This window comes from Megalops cyprinoides, chromosome 6, assembly GCF_013368585.1.
Source record: "Megalops cyprinoides isolate fMegCyp1 chromosome 6, fMegCyp1.pri, whole genome shotgun sequence".
Taxonomy (NCBI): domain Eukaryota; kingdom Metazoa; phylum Chordata; class Actinopteri; order Elopiformes; family Megalopidae; genus Megalops; species Megalops cyprinoides.
Genome location: NC_050588.1, coordinates 21,911,621 through 21,929,116, shown reverse-complemented (window position 1 = coordinate 21,929,116; position 17,496 = coordinate 21,911,621). Strand labels below are relative to the sequence as shown.

At 42.0% G+C, this 17,496-nt stretch overlaps 1 protein-coding gene across 1 annotated transcript; it reads left to right on the top strand.

Moving 5' to 3' along the window:
- Positions 1-11,030: 11,030 nt before the first annotated feature.
- inka1a (inka box actin regulator 1a) lies at positions 11,031-15,766 on the top strand. Its single transcript, XM_036532159.1, has 3 exons — positions 11,031-11,097; positions 11,223-11,266; positions 14,729-15,766. The coding sequence occupies exons 2-3, from the start codon at positions 11,264-11,266 to the stop codon at positions 15,650-15,652; spliced, it is 927 nt and encodes a 308-aa protein (XP_036388052.1). The 5' UTR covers positions 11,031-11,097; positions 11,223-11,263; the 3' UTR covers positions 15,653-15,766.
- The last annotated feature ends 1,730 nt before the right edge of the window (positions 15,767-17,496 follow it).

Genomic DNA, 17,496 nt, shown 5'->3' with positions numbered 1-17,496 from the left:
ATTATTTTGAGAGGATGACAATGGCTCCCAGAGGGCAGCTAACAGAGGGGGAAATGAACTGAACTGATAATGGTCCTGAATCTGACTTTATGTGATGAACAAGCTGGCCAAAGTTTCACCCAGCAGCAACTGATTCCCTTCTGATTCATTGTGTCTAATGAGGGAGATGTCTTTGTGCCCTTCACATTGAATATTTCAGTTTTAACACAGAGAGTCTGGGTTACATTCAACCATTCTAGTTAAAAAATGATCAGAAAGTCTGTCTTGTCAACCTAATGCTATTTCTGTTATTCATCATACATGAGATGATTTAATCTGAACTGTGCTTCCACAATAGATGCAATCAAATAAAATGGAATCAATAGCTGAGGGTTGAATCTTATTTAAACTGCTGCTTTTAACAGTCATGCAAAACAATCAAAATCAGGTTACAGATGATCATCAGATAAAAGTGAATTCTCTGCCTCCTTGATTGAAGGGTACATCCTAATTATCTCCAGGCAACGCTCCAGACGCAGCCTCACCTCCCACAGGGTCGATGGAGAAAAGGGCGTGTCCCCCAGGGATGGAGTAACGCAGGACATCGAACCTCCAGTCCGCGTCTGTGGCCCTCACTGTCCCGATCACAGACCCACGCCGGGCATCCTCCGGGACCAGAATCTCAAACGGACCCAGAAACTGGGGGTCAAACTCGTTTACTGGAGTCACAGTGACCAGAATGCGGACGGCAGCTGCAACAGAGGAGGAACATAGAGGACATTTTACCACGATTTATAATGTAATGTTTGTCACAATTACTGTTAGTAGTGTCAAAGCAGAAGTCATTGAGCAAGCCATTTTATTAACGGTATCAGCACACTGACACTGCAAAACATCACAGTGAATGGCATCAAGCTACATTAAAGATAGTGAGATGGCCAAAACCAAGCTTGTCCACATGAACGCAGAGATACAGAACCCCACAGCCCCAAAGCCCTACCCATCCTTTATTAAAAATGTGCAGAGAGTGACACAGCCTGGGCATTTCCACACAATCATTTGAGTGGACTGACTTGTGAGTGGAGGTGTCCCAGAGTCGGTGGCCAGGATGGTGGCCTCGTACTGGAAGCTGTTGGTAGCGATGTTCGCAGTGTCATAATCCAGGGTGTTGTTCACCTTTTGAGAAGAGCTAGTGCAGTGAGGAGGAGTAGAATACATCTGTGCAATAGGCTATCTTGTATTTCACAAACGCTCAGGATTAGTCTAGCTAAATTATCATGCTGTTCTACTATTTTTTAATACACTTATAGGTTTCTGTTTTAATGAACTAATTTGGTGTACATGTCTGCCTCTAACACCCATATTTGTCTGTGCACCACCAGGAGTATCAAAACTGTTAGCTGTTGCAATAACATAAACACAGACCAGACAATTTGAAAGTGTACATTCTAGAATTATCACAGTGTAAACATACACATTTACCAAAACATGCTCAACGCATTAGACCATTTTTCCCTATACTTGGTTTAAACATTAACCATTTTTACTGAACACAATGGTGTGAATTATCAGATTAAGCTTTTCCAGGTGTCATCTGCACTGGTTACCTGGAGCTGGCCATCCTGCAGGCGGAACTTATACAGTGACACATCATTGTCCACAAGGGTCAGGGTCACATTGTGGTTGCTGACATCAATGTCACGGCAGGTCACCGTTCCCAGGCTTTTCCCTATTTCTGTGGTCTCTGACACCGTCAACCTGAAACCCCACACTCCTCAGTCTTAACCAGGAGTCTGTTCCTATATGCAGTCCACTATGACTTCATGCTGACAGTGCAGGACTTTACAGTCAATCACAGAAGCACTTTCATTCAAACCAAAACAGTTATGTTTCATAATGAAATAGCATAAAAAATGTCCAACTTATCAGTAGTGTGTGTGCATGTGTGTGTGTGTTTGTGTGTGTGTTTGTGTGATCCTGCATGCGCAAGCTCACAATCCAAAACTATTCATAGAAAGGTTACTATATCATCATTACACCATAATCCCTTCAAAGCATTTACTATGATAAATGCTCAATCTCAACCCTGACTCTCCATTGAAGTGATCTTACACAAAAACAGAGGGGACGCAGAACGGAGCATGCTCGTTGACGTCCAGCACGGTGACGGTGACTGTGGCGGTCCCACTGCGGCCCTCGGACACACTGAACGCCTTGATCAGCAGAACGCTGTGGCCCAAGGCCCGGTCAGACTCCAGGTCCAGGTTGTAGGCGGTTCTGATGATCCCATCCTCTGAGAAGAGAAGAGAACCCTCATGGTCCTGCCACTTGGAGAACGTTGATGAGACAATCATTTTTCTCCCACAATAAAGGCACTCTTTGATTAGCAAAGAATGGTGATAACAAGTGGGGTGTCTGGAGTGTGATGACACTTAGGCTGTGTGAAGCTACCTCAATCTGGTTATTAATATCTGACTCTAATTTTTCCAACAGCTGTACAACACAGTGTACCTGGAGGTGACATTCACGCCATGCATTAGACACATAGTGATCAATGCCTGGATTAGACATGATTGATCATAGCATGACTCGCTGGTCAGGATGTGATTGACATAATTGATCAAGGCATGGATTTGACATAACTAATTTAGTAGTGGAGGAGACGTTATTGATGAAGGCAAGGATTTGACTTCATTGATCAGTGTGTGAATTGCACAGCAGTCATTAGAGTGTGGATTAAGTATGGGTCAGTGTGTAGATAAGACATCATTGATCAGGCAGTACAGTATAGATCAGAGATCGAGGCATTCATCTGATATACAGGAGAGGGTGATCAGCATACAGATCAGTGTGACAAAGATGTGGATTAACTGCAATGTGATCTCCCCTCACCTCGGCCGATTTTGTATGGAGGGTAGGTTTTCACGAAAGTATACAGCACATCTGAGGATGTGGTGTTGGCTCTTACAGAGGCCACATGGTCTTCAGCCCCTCTGTTCTCGAGGATGGAGACGTTCTGGGATGGGATTCTGAGGCCCCACCCCCGAAATTATGAACAGATCAACATTAGCCATGCCCTCATTTTGGATTGACGCTAAAACTGCTTATTTTGTCACTCATAAAAACAGAAGTTATGTCATGAATTAAGTCATGAGTTTCCACCAAAAAGATTTTGATCCTTTCTTGATGCTGTTTTTATGAGTTTTCCTGCCCAGGGACATACAGTAATAATGCAAGAAGCAGGGCTTAGGCACAGCTAATGTAGAGGTACGTTACAGTGGGATATTCAGATACAGAATGTCCTCTGAATTATAAAAGAGAAGCAACTATATTGATAGATGTTTTGAAATCTTTGCTAATAAACAGAAAGCAATAATATGAGAAAAAATGTGTCTATTGCCTTTCAAGTAGTTTTGCCATTTTATTAGCAGGCATATACCATGCAATCTGTTTGTAGATCCAAAAAATTACCTAATTACAACACTTAAACATTTCCTCTTCTTGTATTTTACTGCATGTTACTATTCCACATTGACACATTTGCTTTTTTGCACTGGTTATCGCAGCACTTGTACTGACTGATGTTCAGATATGGACTGTCCTTTGTAGGTTACTCCAGATAAGAGCATCTGCCTAAGGGCTATAAGTAAATGTAAAAAAAATCTAATCAAATCTAAACTTTCCATATCAAATCTAAATTTTGATCTTGAGAGATTACCACCTGAGACAATAGGCACCTTCACTGGCTGAAAACATGATTGCTGATTGTGCTATGAATTTAAACACATCTGAACTCACAGGAAATCCAGAGGCTGGATGAAAACTCTCAGCACCTTGATCCAGACAGTACCACTACAGTTGGCTCCCATTTGGTCTCTTACAAGTACAGAGACCACAAATTCCTGGAAGACAGCATCAGACTCAATGGACCGAATGGACCTCTGGTCACCAGAACACTTTTGTGAAACACAGAATGCCCCAAAAGGCTCAGGCCACTTACTCGAGGTCCATGCTGGTAATCAAAACTTTGGTTGGAAATGACACTCCCACTAAGATCAATATTAAACTGTCCCCTAGAGGAGTCTGGCAGGACACTGGTGATGGAAAACTGCAACACAGAAACAGAGAGGATACTGTCATCACCACTTCCTCTTCTGTTGTGGACTAATAATTGTTGACTATTTCCCTGGTAGAGAAAACTGTTCTCAGTCATACATGTGCTCTAGTTAGCTGAGTGCCACTGGTGATGGAATACTTGTATTCTATAAAGAGTATAAATAAAAACAGTTAATTATTCTGATACACATGATTTAGTATTTATCGAGAACTCATCAGATGATATACTGTACCGTGCAAGCACTCTGCTATGCTGGTAAGTGTTTATTTGGGTCATTATAGTCTGGAACTGAATAATTTATGAACAAATATTGATTGTGTATCAAATGATTGCATGAGTTTGATGAAGCACCAATTGAATTCTTAACATTTAAACACCACACATTTGATTAGCAGATGCTCTTATTAGAAGCAACTCAAATAGTTTACATTTTTACACTCTATTCATTTACATAACACTACATTATTTGCATTTAGCAGACACTATCCAGAGCGATTTACATTGGTTACAGTTTTTTACAACATTATCCTTTCATACAGCTGGATATTTACTGAGGCAATTCTGGGTTAAGTACTTTGCCCAAGGGTACAGCAGTAGTGGCCCAGCAGGGAATTGAAACGGCAACCTTTTGGTTACGAGTCCTGCTCCTTGACCACTATACTACACTGCCGTCCATTTATTATTTCACTGAGGCAATTTGGGTTAAGGACCTTGCAAGCAACAACAGCAGTACCCCACCTGTGGGTTGAACTGGCATACTACGTACCTTACCACTGTGCCACACTGCTGTCAATGTGAGTTATGATGAGGTGTGATACTATCAAGTTATGATAAGGTATCTTTAATCTAAAAACAATAATATTCTTGTACTTACAAAGAGAGTGTCATTTTCATCCTGATCTAAGGCTAGAACGTTGTAAATCCTCACTGGAGCAGGGAAGTCTTCTGGGACCTTAACCTCAGCACCTGCAGAGAAACATGCATCCCCACTTTGGAAAACCTTATAACTTGTGTATTACAACTAAATCGACTCCCAGTTGCTTATCTGATGACTAAGTCAGTACTACACGTTTGTGGTGGTTGAGGTGAGCTGTCCCTGATTTTAGGATCCTTGGGTGATAGGTAAAATAGAAATCCATTTGTATGATGATGATGATAAAAAGGAACCAATGCCTTTATCCAAAGCAAATTTCATAGCCAGATACGTATACTGAATGTCATAAGAGCAGCATAGGTAGAATATACAAAAGACTCTGGAAATTGTGTTTGCTTTAGTCTTGCACTATGATCATTCAAGCTATAGAAAACAATATAAATGTATGAATGTCTTCAACTGATCAGGTTGTATGTGTCTTTTTACAGTATATAGTATTACAGATCAGTGTCACAGTGAGGGTACTGAAGCATGTCACCTGGTAACTGGAACAGGGGCTGGCACTCGGGTGGCTCGTTGACGTCGATCACCCGCACGTGGAAGGCGCGCTCCACGCGGCCGCTGGGAGCGGCCAGGCCGAGGCGCACGCTGAGGAGGCGCGCTCTCTCGTAGTCCAGCGAGCCGTTCAGCACGATCTGCAGGGGAGGACAGCACAGGCTCTCCCCACCGTCCAAAGACCCGCCCCCTCCTCTCAGACCACAGCAGGAAGTGTGCTTCTCCCATCTGCCTGAATGTGCCACTGATGCTAAGCCCTGAGGCACACCTGTTTGCCACTGTTGCCATGCTGACAGCGGACGACAGCTAATGATTATGATACTGGAGGTATGCTTAGGGATTTGTGTTTTAACCAGAAGCTAAGGGTCTACGTTGTTTCTGTACTATGCACTGTACTGTACTTGCTTTTTCTTGCAGATATCTGATGAGACAAGAACAATTTGAAATAATCAAATCAATATTTTTTTTTCAAACATAACCAAGGCTAGATGCAGAGATGTGATATTATACCTGAACTTTAAAAGTGTGGGATGCGTTTGCCGGGTTGACGATTGGTCTCTCAAACACTCTAGTGTCCGGCGTGACCGAGACGATGTCCACCAGAGGCTGGGGGTTGGCGCTCTGGATCTGGAACTCCACCACCACTGTCCTAGGACGGGTGCTCTCCAGAACCTCCACAGAGGCAGGGAGGTCGATGAACCCTGCAAGGCACCACCGTATGCCCAGCACCAATACAGTGCTCTAACTGTGTTTAATAATCCAGCACAAGAGATTATTTGGGCTATCACTGAGTGTACACTCATATTTCATACTGGCTCTATCATTCTTATGCCACAACTATCCCCAATAAGTAATGCAAAAAATAAGAGAGTCCATCTCCTCTTCATTATAACCTACATCTGATTTTGTGGAGGAAGACTTACTTATTTCACTATCACATGATACAATAATGTTCATTTTATTATTCATGTCATATAATCAATGTTGCCATTATAAATGTAAAAGTGGGTTAAACTCATGCAAAATCTGTTCACCTGCGCTGACTGTGGTGGTAGGAGGTTTAGTTGAGGTCGTTGTTGTAGCCACTGCAATAATAAGCACACAATCAAAACACTGAGAGTGCTGACAAGGATATGGATGTGATAATAAGGATCTCTAATATAGTGTAGAAATGTAGACTGCCTCAATGTCTCAGTGCTGTAAATACCCATCTAGTGCTCCTTTGCAATATACAGTCTTCCTGTGGAGGGCACTGCAGGGGTACATAATAACACAGCCTGTCTCTCCAGAGTGATAAAGAACATTTACTCTCTCTTTATAGCAGAGAATATAGAATGTAGATTTAGATTTAGGTTTAGGTTTAAATTGAGATGTAATGAGAAATCTTTGATGTGATGGCTCCAGCTTTTTCAAAGGGGATAGGTTATAGCACAGACTGAAAACTCAAGCTGAAAGCACTTCCTACCACACTTCTCTGAATGACAAAGAAATGTGTATGCTATCACCAGTGGCTCGGGTGGTTGTGTTGGAGCCATGAAGTATAATCCCTGCAGCCCCTGTATAAAGAGCAGACACACCAGAGCAAGGACATTTTGTGTACCATAACTAAAAAAGAATCAGAGTGATTATCAGTTTACTGTATATTACATCTATTCATGTTTCAAAATCTTGTTTCCAGCAAGATTCTCAGTGAGATTAAGGGGAACAAAATGACAATAGTGATACGCTTTTCAGTAACTTCTATTTAAACACTAGACCTTCAAACTGCTCAGGACATGTCATTATATCTAGGTCATAATTTAAATAAAAACTGTGATCAATCTTTTGTTCCTGTAGTCACTTCTGAGCCAACACAGAATGCGATAGGCAATATGAAAAGGCAGAAAAAGATTGTGGCGAGGACGGTGCTGGTGGGCCTTACCAAATGTGCAGAACTGTAGCAGAACTAGGAGGAACAGGAAGCGAAGAGAGAGCTGATCCATTTAAATAGAACCGGACTGCTGCAGTGGGCTGGTGCTGAAATACCCACTTTGACCAGCTTTGCTGGACTGGGGTGGATGTAGGGAGCAGAGCTTTCTGTGTACCTCTGCCTGGGTTGCCAAGGGTATCCAGATTAGGGGGACAATAAACATCCCCCTTTACACATACACGCACACATACACACACATTCTTCCTAATCACTGGGCTCTGTCTGGTCTTGCCCATTTTACAGTCCTCTGTCAAAGCATGTGACTTCATAATCGATTACACTAAGGTCACATCACCAGAACAGTGGCACCAAACTCCAAGGTGATAGGACACAAACCGCTTACCAAACAGTCACACAGAATTTCAACATTTGCTTGAAAAATGAGAGTTGCTAATGTAGTAACACCAAAATAACTGTATTTGAATACAGGCATTGAATTATTTTCCTGAAACTTAAATATAATGTTTAAGAATTGGTACATGTATTCAATATTCCAGGTTGTGCAACACACATTTTCATTAAATTTGAAATTTTTAACTAAAATTTTAATTTCTATTCAGGATTTCCAAACAATTGACACAAAGATAAATTGCGTCTTGTCTTAGTTGTACTTTTTCCTGTCTGTGCTCATTATGGTTCATTGAGCAAAAGACATATAAATAAAACTTTACATCTTTTAAATGTATATTAGGTACAGCCCAGTGCATGTTGAGACCCACAACAAATCCTGTGTGATCAAGGTGACACAGGGTGACAGGGTTTGTGACACAGGTTTTATTTACATTGCTAGCTTACATTACAGTTATGACTTAAATGTCATGATGCAGACAGAAAATGTGCCAATGATCAATAAAGCTTTCAGTATGTTTCTAAGGTTGAATCCACAGGCAACACTGATAGCATGTTATAATATCTTTATCCCATCACACACGCACACACACACACAATTGTATGCACATGCTTGCAAATGCAGTACACTTAGACACAGACACCTTTGACACTAACAGACACAGACATTAAGGTTCAGTGAATGTCTCTCAACCCCTTTGCTTCAAAAGAAAGCTGTAAGTGGCAACTATGCATTCATATATACAGTACGCAGTCAACAAAAGTGTATTTTTCCAATATACTGTATGGTGAATCTGCAGCTGCAATTTTACTCAATAATACGCTACAGTACACTTTACGTTTTGAGTTAAGTTCCAAAGTCAGCTAAGCCATATTTAAGCGTTAAAATCATGCCAATTTTGCTTGTAAATAAATAAATACAAAATGTACCCACAGCGGGTCGGTCATTCGTAATGTATTTGGAAACGTAAATGGACTCAAAATAAAGGCTATACTACCAGCTATTTGGAAAGCAGAGAAGCGGATATAAAAGAAGACAATGATGGAGATAACAGGTGGGGGAAAACCATTAAGTGGGCCTGTATAAAAGGGTTCTCTCCTTAATGTGTTTTGCGGAATATAAATAATCATTAAAAGCACGCCAGGCTTGTACTAAAGACAAATTTGTCACTAGTAATTTCTATGAAATAGCTGGGATGTCATTTCCATTACAGTAATGGTGTCGGGCATTATTGGAGAACAATACGCTGAACATAACCATTATGGTATTTGTCAATGTCTAGCGCAGGGTTTCATGAAATTACGGGGTTGTGAATTACACACATTAATAACAACGATCGGTCCTTACATATTAGCAAGGCTGAAAAAAATGGCGTCAGTTTATGTCCAGTTCGAACTTGTTTAAACTTGTACTTCTACATTGTAATCAATCACGATGTGTTGTCATGTGCATATAAATGACAACTGTTAACGTTCACATTGAGCGAGATTTAAATTCTTGAATTCTCATTCCTCCACAATAACGCGTGGCACACTGGCAACACCTGGCCCTTGTGATTTTGAACGCTGCACCTCCACCTCTGCATTTGAATCGTAAAACACCCATTAATGCAAGAATGTCGCGAATTCAGACATTCAGTGACAGGCTATTGTTTCTTCACGCCACGCGTTGATGTGCGCACATACTTCAGTGGCCTAGAGTTCAATACATCTACTTCCCAGTAGGTGGCGCCAGAAACAAATTTGCCTCAGCAGAACGAGAGCGCAGGACCTAATTTTACCTTGACTATATGCTTGGAGACCCTACATTCACAATTTTACTTTCATTTCAAATGTCGGCTATCTTATGATTAAATCTCTTCAGGGGGCTGTGCAATTTTCCCACTCGATCTCACGCCATCTTATGTCCAGGTGCGCATTTCTAATTCTCACCTTTAGAAGCCCGCACACGCTGGCATCACATCTCAACGAACTTAGTTTACATGCATGTGCACTCATTTAGACCTTTACCATATGAGAAAACACACGTGGTAATGCCTCTGCAGATTTTGTCTCCGAAACGTTGTCTCGGGCATACAGCTACCTGCTTCAGTACAGGTAACTGGGATCACTGCTGTGTCAATGGATGGAACGGTTTGGAACAAAGGGAAAACCTACCGCGATAAAGCGGTTGATGAAACGACTGCAAATTTTCATCACATAAAACCGGGAAAACGCAAATAAATGAAAACAATACAACTGTGCATTATTGCTTCTTCGTATGGAGTATTTTTGTCTTTAAGCGTTTTTGTTGTTGAGCATGGTGATATCTAGCTAACAGTCCAGGGAGAATCAGAACATCATTTTCAAACTAACGAAACTATGGTTCTTGAAGCAATGATAAAAACAAATCAAATAATTGAATTTGTTGGATAAATGTTCTTCTTCAAATCAAAGAAGACACCCATACTTTCACCTTTGCGGTTTTTATAGATAAATATATACATATATGCTTTCAGTTACTGGTATTTTAATTTGTTTCAGTTTGATACCATTATAGTGTTAACTGTGTGAATACCTTAAAGTCTTAGCATACCTTAAAATTAAAGTAGTTTACAAACAGACAACGTTGCCTTTCATTTGGCTGAATTCAAGCTGAATTGCTTCCCGTGCTGAATACCGGCTCGTTAGGAAGCATAGCCTCATGATTCTAATTCAACTGCCGTGACCCCTCGATCTTCCTCTTTTGGTACAATTGAATTCCTGTCATGTGCATCTTTTCATTAAAGAGGGTACATTTAATCAACACGGTTTAATCAAATTTCAAGTATGGCTCTTGGAAGGTTTAATTATACATCATATTTTTGACGAACATGTGGAGTATTAATTAAAGTTATCCTGTACAAGCAGGACACCCAAATGAATAATATCAAAAAAACGTCACGATAATATAATGAAGGGGTCTTTTGGCAGTAGTTCCACAAGACTTGCATCCAGCTAGCACCTACGGTACAATCTTTTCATTTTTGAAGGTAGAAGGTGTAACTCTTTGCCGCTTTGGGAGATCAGATTTCAGCAGCTTTCCTATTGGCTGCTTCAGCAATGCACGGTTCTGACTCGCAGGATGCAAAACGAACGGCGCAGACAAAATCGCAGTAGACTTCTCAAACCTTGCTTAGGAGTTTGAAGGGTTTGGCTCGTATGGTGAAAACACGAACAATCAGCACAACGTTACGGATTACTCGTTTTCACCAGGAAACTGCACTGGTACCAAATGTAAGTCAAATTGAACTTCAACGAGGATTTAAAATAATACACGACCTTTAATTAAGATGATTGCAGTTAGGCTAGTGATGCAATGTTTTCATCAACAGTTAATGATATGATTATCTCTGTTGTAGGACAACTGTTCTATCGGTGACTGCCATATACTGAAGAAGACATGGTAAGTTTTCAGTATTTTAACGGTTCGTTTAAAAATGTTTCACAAATATATTTTCTTATTAAGAGTGCAGTAGTTGAATTATGTCATGCTTTCACAACAGAAGAGTGGTCTATTTGATCACTGTAATTAACTGAGATTGCATCATTATATGCAAATAGGACAAGCTGCTATCACTGACTGCACGTCAATATCAAACAATAACTTTTATATTGCAAGCTATATTGAGGTCAGCTAAAAATTCCTTTAGTTGGATATACTTTAAAACGGTGAAATTCGTTGTGTTGTGTCGTGCTGTGGGTGCAATCACAAAAGCTTTTGTATGTCTTCATCATGTCGACACGATAGTCGACATGATGAGCAGAGATTGACAGTACGCCCGAACATAAAATAATAGCATTATATCCAGCATATGGCGTAACATCTGCAGCGGAACCTCAAACCGTTGCGCGCATCCACTCTTAGCCAAAACTCGCCCTTGCGCTGACGCTGATGGCAGAGCGCGGCTGCAGTATCATGTTATTCTTTGCCATGTGTCCTAGAAAACGCGACCAAATGGTGTTTTTAATTGTGAAATCCTGGTTGTGTACTTCAGAGGAAGCCAACTAAAATAACAGCATCTGGCAAATGATTTCACCACACCTGGGCTGATGGAGAAACATTGTGTGTGTGTTTTTCTTTAAAGTGTGCCATTGATCACCGTGGTTATCAGAACAGAAAAGCACCAAACTCTTATTGGGTATTGGAAAGCATGGCGTATGACACATATTTACTGGCTTAGACGTTTTTTTTTTGTTTTTAAACGACTATGCAATTTTGTGTTTTACAGCGGTGTGTGTACTGATTACGTCCTTAATGGTGTCATTGCGCACGAACTTTTTTCTTTACTTCTTTACTGTAAAGATTACATCGTGCTACATCGACTACTAAATTGTGCATGCGAAAATATATCCCAGTGCTCCATACACCTCCATGCCTTTTCAATAGACATGACTGAAATGCGAATCACCATAATTTTACTGTTGCAAGGTGGTATGTTTGCAAAAGAGCACCCTTTCTAAAGTTGGCCAGTCCTTCTTGTAGACAGGTGGTGGCCTTGTGGTGTCGGAGAGTGAAATGCCTAGGTTTAGCCTTGGCCCTTTATCTCTGGGCTAACAGCGCTCATTACTCTCAAGTTCCAGCTGTAATTACCTAGGTATGGGTGAAAGCAAACGGAAGCAGGGGGTCAAAGAGAGACCGAGGCACTTCAAGGCAGTCCCTGAAACCGCAGTCGTGCTCAGGGTCTCCTGGAGGCCGAAGCTGTGGTGGGTCACGGCACGTTCGCAGGCAGAGGCAGTGTGCAGAACAGGGCTGTCCATTCAGCCCGACAGCACCAAAGAGCTGCGTCTGACCTCTGCGGCACTGGCAAACACAGCTAAACCTTTGCGTTTGAAAAGTCTGTGCCCTCCAGAGCTCTACTCAGCTCTTCTTGCCTTCTTGTGAAGGAAAGAACTTCCCCCGTATTTTCTGGAGCCAAACTCTTAAGTTCTCCCAGCTGTGATAACAGCTTCTCCTCAGGTTTAAGGTTTGAGAATGCGGAGGAGCTTCATACATTTGTGAAAGTTGAGCTTTGACAGCCATGCTCTGAAAAGCATTGGTAGTTTCATTTAAAAGTTAAAATGATGTAGTCATGAAATACTTGTAAGTGAAAACAGAACTGGAAAAATCAGCTTCAAATTCTACTCCATTTTATGGTATTGGCAGTGTTTTGTGGCAGGCAGCCATTGTAACATCTGTGCTCCAGTGCAGGGGAATATCTCCTTTACAGACATGTTGCTGTAGTGTTAGAGCAACATTATGAGAAAGTAATGTGCCAGCTGGACATCTTCATCATTATCAATTGATACAGTGACATTTTGGCGCAGTGGATGTAGATGTGATTGTAATAGGTTCTCAGAGGTAATCTTTTCAACATTCTCAAAACGTATATCTCTGCTTTGACCTCATGCATTAACGTGGTGTCAGGGAAGTGATTGCAGTGAAGCAATGGTTGTATGTTAGTAAGTCTTCATGAGCTAAAACCGTTTGCTTGATGATATTGACATGACTCATAGCAGGTCTCGTGAGTTGCACATCCCTTGTTTAATTTTGAGAATGCGAAGTTTCTTCCCAGTGGACGGTTGTCGCCAATCAGGATGAGCTCCTATGAGTCACAAGGAGAGGAAATCACCCCTCATGCTTTTTGGGGCTTCAGTATTTGGTTTCTCACACATCCTCCCTTTCTTAAAGGGACTGAGACTATTTCCCAGCCATCCTGTTTCTACAACCTCCCTCCACTTTCAGTCATCTTAAAATATTTTTGTGAACAAAAGGAAGGTAGGAAGTAGTAGTAAAGTTACATCCACATACATGCCTACATTGTATACATAAGCACATTTGTATACATATGCACGAGCATACAGATACATACATGGAAATCTTAAAATATAAAAATATACTTTTCATATCTTGAAGTACCTTTCAACAAATCATAGCTGAGTGTGTATCGGAGATGTTTGAAACTGAGCCTCGTCCAGGGATGTGGTCACCATTGCAGTTGGAGTGTGAAATGACAGGTTCTTTTATGTAGACCTGATTGTGATTCACTGCTGTAGGTGTAGGGATCTTCTTTTGTGGATTTCACAGAGTGGATTTCAACACAGCATTGCAGCATAGCATCATTTTTGGTGTAAAATAAAATTATATAATAAATTAATAAAAATATTGAGTTCATTAAAGTACCATTGGACACTACGTGTGAGTGGAGTGGAGCAACGTTCGTGTGGAGCAACGTTCTGTAATGTAATGTTGCAGTGCAGTGTGGGAAGTTAACTGTTAATTTTGTGATGTAAGAGCAGGGAGGCAGTTTTGAACTGGACGGAGCTCAGTACAGTATTCCAGCGGTATGTGTGGGAAGCTGGGTATGTAAGGCAGGTAGAGCAGGTCTCAGTGCACTTGGTGGGCTGGGTGCTGGATATCAGCTGTGTAATAACTGCTTCTTGGAAGAGAGAGAGAGAGGTGGTGCAGTGAATCGAAACCCAGCAGTAGCCGCGCTTTCTCCATGCAAGTCTGAGCATGCCTGAGAACCCTGTTAAAGGAGCCTGGGAGAGGCAGGAACTGTGTCAGGAGTCTTCACTATAAAGAACAGGCAGAGAGGGAAAAGAGATGAGCATTTCTCTACTTTATAGTGCCATTTCCTAGGTTTAATACAAGTTTAAAAACTCCTTACTTCATTGTGAAATGTGATGTCAAATATGGCCCATGAAGAAATATTATATTGTGAAAAAAGAGAAAGCCCATTGGATGTCAATTATGCCTTTTTTGGGACCAAAATCATGGAGACAAGGGCAATAATTTTATCTAACTGTAGTTCCTGCTCTGAATCAATGCAGAGATGTTGTGTTCAGGCTGTGTGTGTGTAACGGACTCTCCCTCTCGCCCGTACAGCTGTGCCTGCGGGAGTCTGGGGACTGCCTGAGGGAGCAGATGGAGTATATGATGAGGTCCCTGCAGGATCTAAAGCAGATGAGGAGGACCTGTGTGGCCGCCAGTCACCCTTCCGCAGTGGCGCGAGCATGCCAGCAGAGGGCGCTGCAGCGAGAGCGGCGGACACGCCTGCGGATGTCGGACGCCAGTGAGTCCAGCACGTACGACTCGGCCTGCTGCCTGAGCAGCCCTGTGGAGGAGGAGGGGGATGCGGGGGGAAGCCGGCTGGGGTTGGCATCCCCCAGCAGCGAAAAGAGTCTGGAGTTTGACTCGGGGTACTCTGAGGCCTCCTGGCAGGACGAGGGGGTGGTGCTGCGTCGTACCAGGAACGTCCGGGTGTCCTCCAGCGCCTGCCTGCGCACCAACCGGGCCCCCAGCGGCCGGGTCCGCCCAAAATCCACCTCGGACGCTTGCCTGGAGCGCTGGACCTCCTTCGAGGCCAGCGACCCCGAGGACTGGACCACGTCTCTGCTGACCCGTGGGCGGAACCGGCAGCCACTGGTGTTGGGAGACAACAGCTTCGCCGACCTCATCGAGAACTGGATGGACTTACCGGACTGCCCCGATGCAGCCCCCAAGCTCAAGCCCAACCCAGGCCGCCGGCTTGCCAAGGACTTCCTGGTCAACATGCGGCGGAAACTGGCGGGAATGTCGAGGAACTCAGAGGGGCGGGGGAAGTCAGTGGACTCCTCTCAGGGCAAAAGGACTGCTGCAGCCCCCAAGCGCCTCTCCTGCCCTGTGGGCTTCCAGGCGCGGATGCCCTTCTTTCACAAGTCCCACACAGGCCTGCACGAGCTGGGCACGGACTTCTACCAGTTCACCGCCCTCATGAAGACAGGTAGCCGACAGCCAATCATTTGCAACGACATCATTGGGTACATCTGAGTGCTGTCGTGGCAATAGACTTTTTACTCACTCTCACATGGACACCTCTTCCCAAAATGTGACTTTCTTATTATTTTTATTTGAGAAATGTCTTGCCAATAATAACGTTGTATTTGCTGCCAAAATAAAAACTGTTTTCAGACTCAGTAATTAATATGTGTAGCTTTTTCAGTATTTACAAAATGTGAGCTACATACATCTTTAGGTTGTAAAGATAAGTGCATTCTGCTATTGTAGACTTTACTCTACTGCACAAAGTGAATTAATTATTCCTGGGAATGAGGTTAAAAAAACTGTAGTCTGAGATCCTCATATCAGAGACTACAAAGCACAGTACAGAAAACCCTGTTGACAGTCATTGGAATACATGGCCTGTTTTAGTCACCTGATTTCAATTATTGTCCTTGAAAGGAAACTGAGAGCTTTAAAGTGGCCTTTTACCATGCGCTACACACACTGATCAAAGGAGCATTTGACTGCTTTTTGGAAAGAGGGAATACGAGAGATTTTAATCACAGTTTATAAAGCATGACAACACTAAAACTGAAGGCACCTAATGTCTGGAATGGGGTTCAAGAAAAAAGCGACCTGCGACATTCACAGGCTCTTTGCTTTATGGGCTGTTTACAATCAGAGGATGAGACTGAAACAAACCAAACATTTAAAAGGAATTAAAATAATTTTGTGGAAATTCAGAATCATAGCACATCCTTAGGGTCTGTCTGTGCACATTCACCAATCCGCATTATATTTGAATGGACTGAGAGCAGTATGGAGCATGAGATAGGCCATGCAAACCATTTAAATGCTAGTAAGTGTGCACGTTACTCTCAGAGTGACAGTGACGCCATTAAGAACATGCAGGTTTGATTCTAATAGCAGACTGAAGTTATCTGCATACACTGTTTGACAGGTAAGGCTTGACATTGATCACAACACAGATCAAATCAGTCTATTAATAAAAAGACAAATTCAGTCAAAACAAATTGCCTCTTAATTATCCTGTCCAATTAAAAATCTGTTAACAGCTCCAGTAGGGTTATGAATAGCGTTAGCCAGCTGTAAGTAATTTACCATATGCAAACAAATAATAGCGTGACTGAATAATAAAGTCACAATTTATACAGACATGTGCACTGTATTATCTGAAATGGTTCTTACTGTCAGCTGTTGGGTAATTAAAATGGATGTAGTGAGCCAATTACTTTTAGATGCAAACAACGTTACTATGTCTCTCCATTCTATGAGTGAGTGATAGTGAATTGAACATGCCCATAATGAAACACAGAAGAGAGTACCAATGTTCATGTGCGCATATACGCATACATACACACTCACACACACACCCGCACGTACACAAATCAGGTTGGACCAGCTGTCTTCTCACGGGGTGTTATTGTTTATAGTGTTCATCATGATTCCACACCCAAATCAGCTTATCCGTGCTCACCAGTAGCATTTTTTGAATCAGGCTCAAAACCAGATTTTGAACAAAACAGGCCAATGATTGACCTAGTGCAAAGGCTCATGGGTAACTACTGTAGAAACAGAAGTCTAAACAAAAAAATTCTCCCTCAAAAAGCTGAGGCGATATGGCCTATTTTATTGATTTGATTTATATATTGAAAATGTATTAAATATTAAAAATGTATTGCAAGCAACTAGACCTAGAGCAGAGGTAGCTTTTTCAGGTGCAAAATAACAGAAAAATTGAAGGCATTAGAAAAAAATGAACATGGATGCTAACATTACTTGGAGTTGTTTGAAGTTTTTGCTTAGCAACCAAGCAAAAAAACCTCCAGGAAAACAACATCATCCGCAAGATGTTAGGTGATAAAACCATG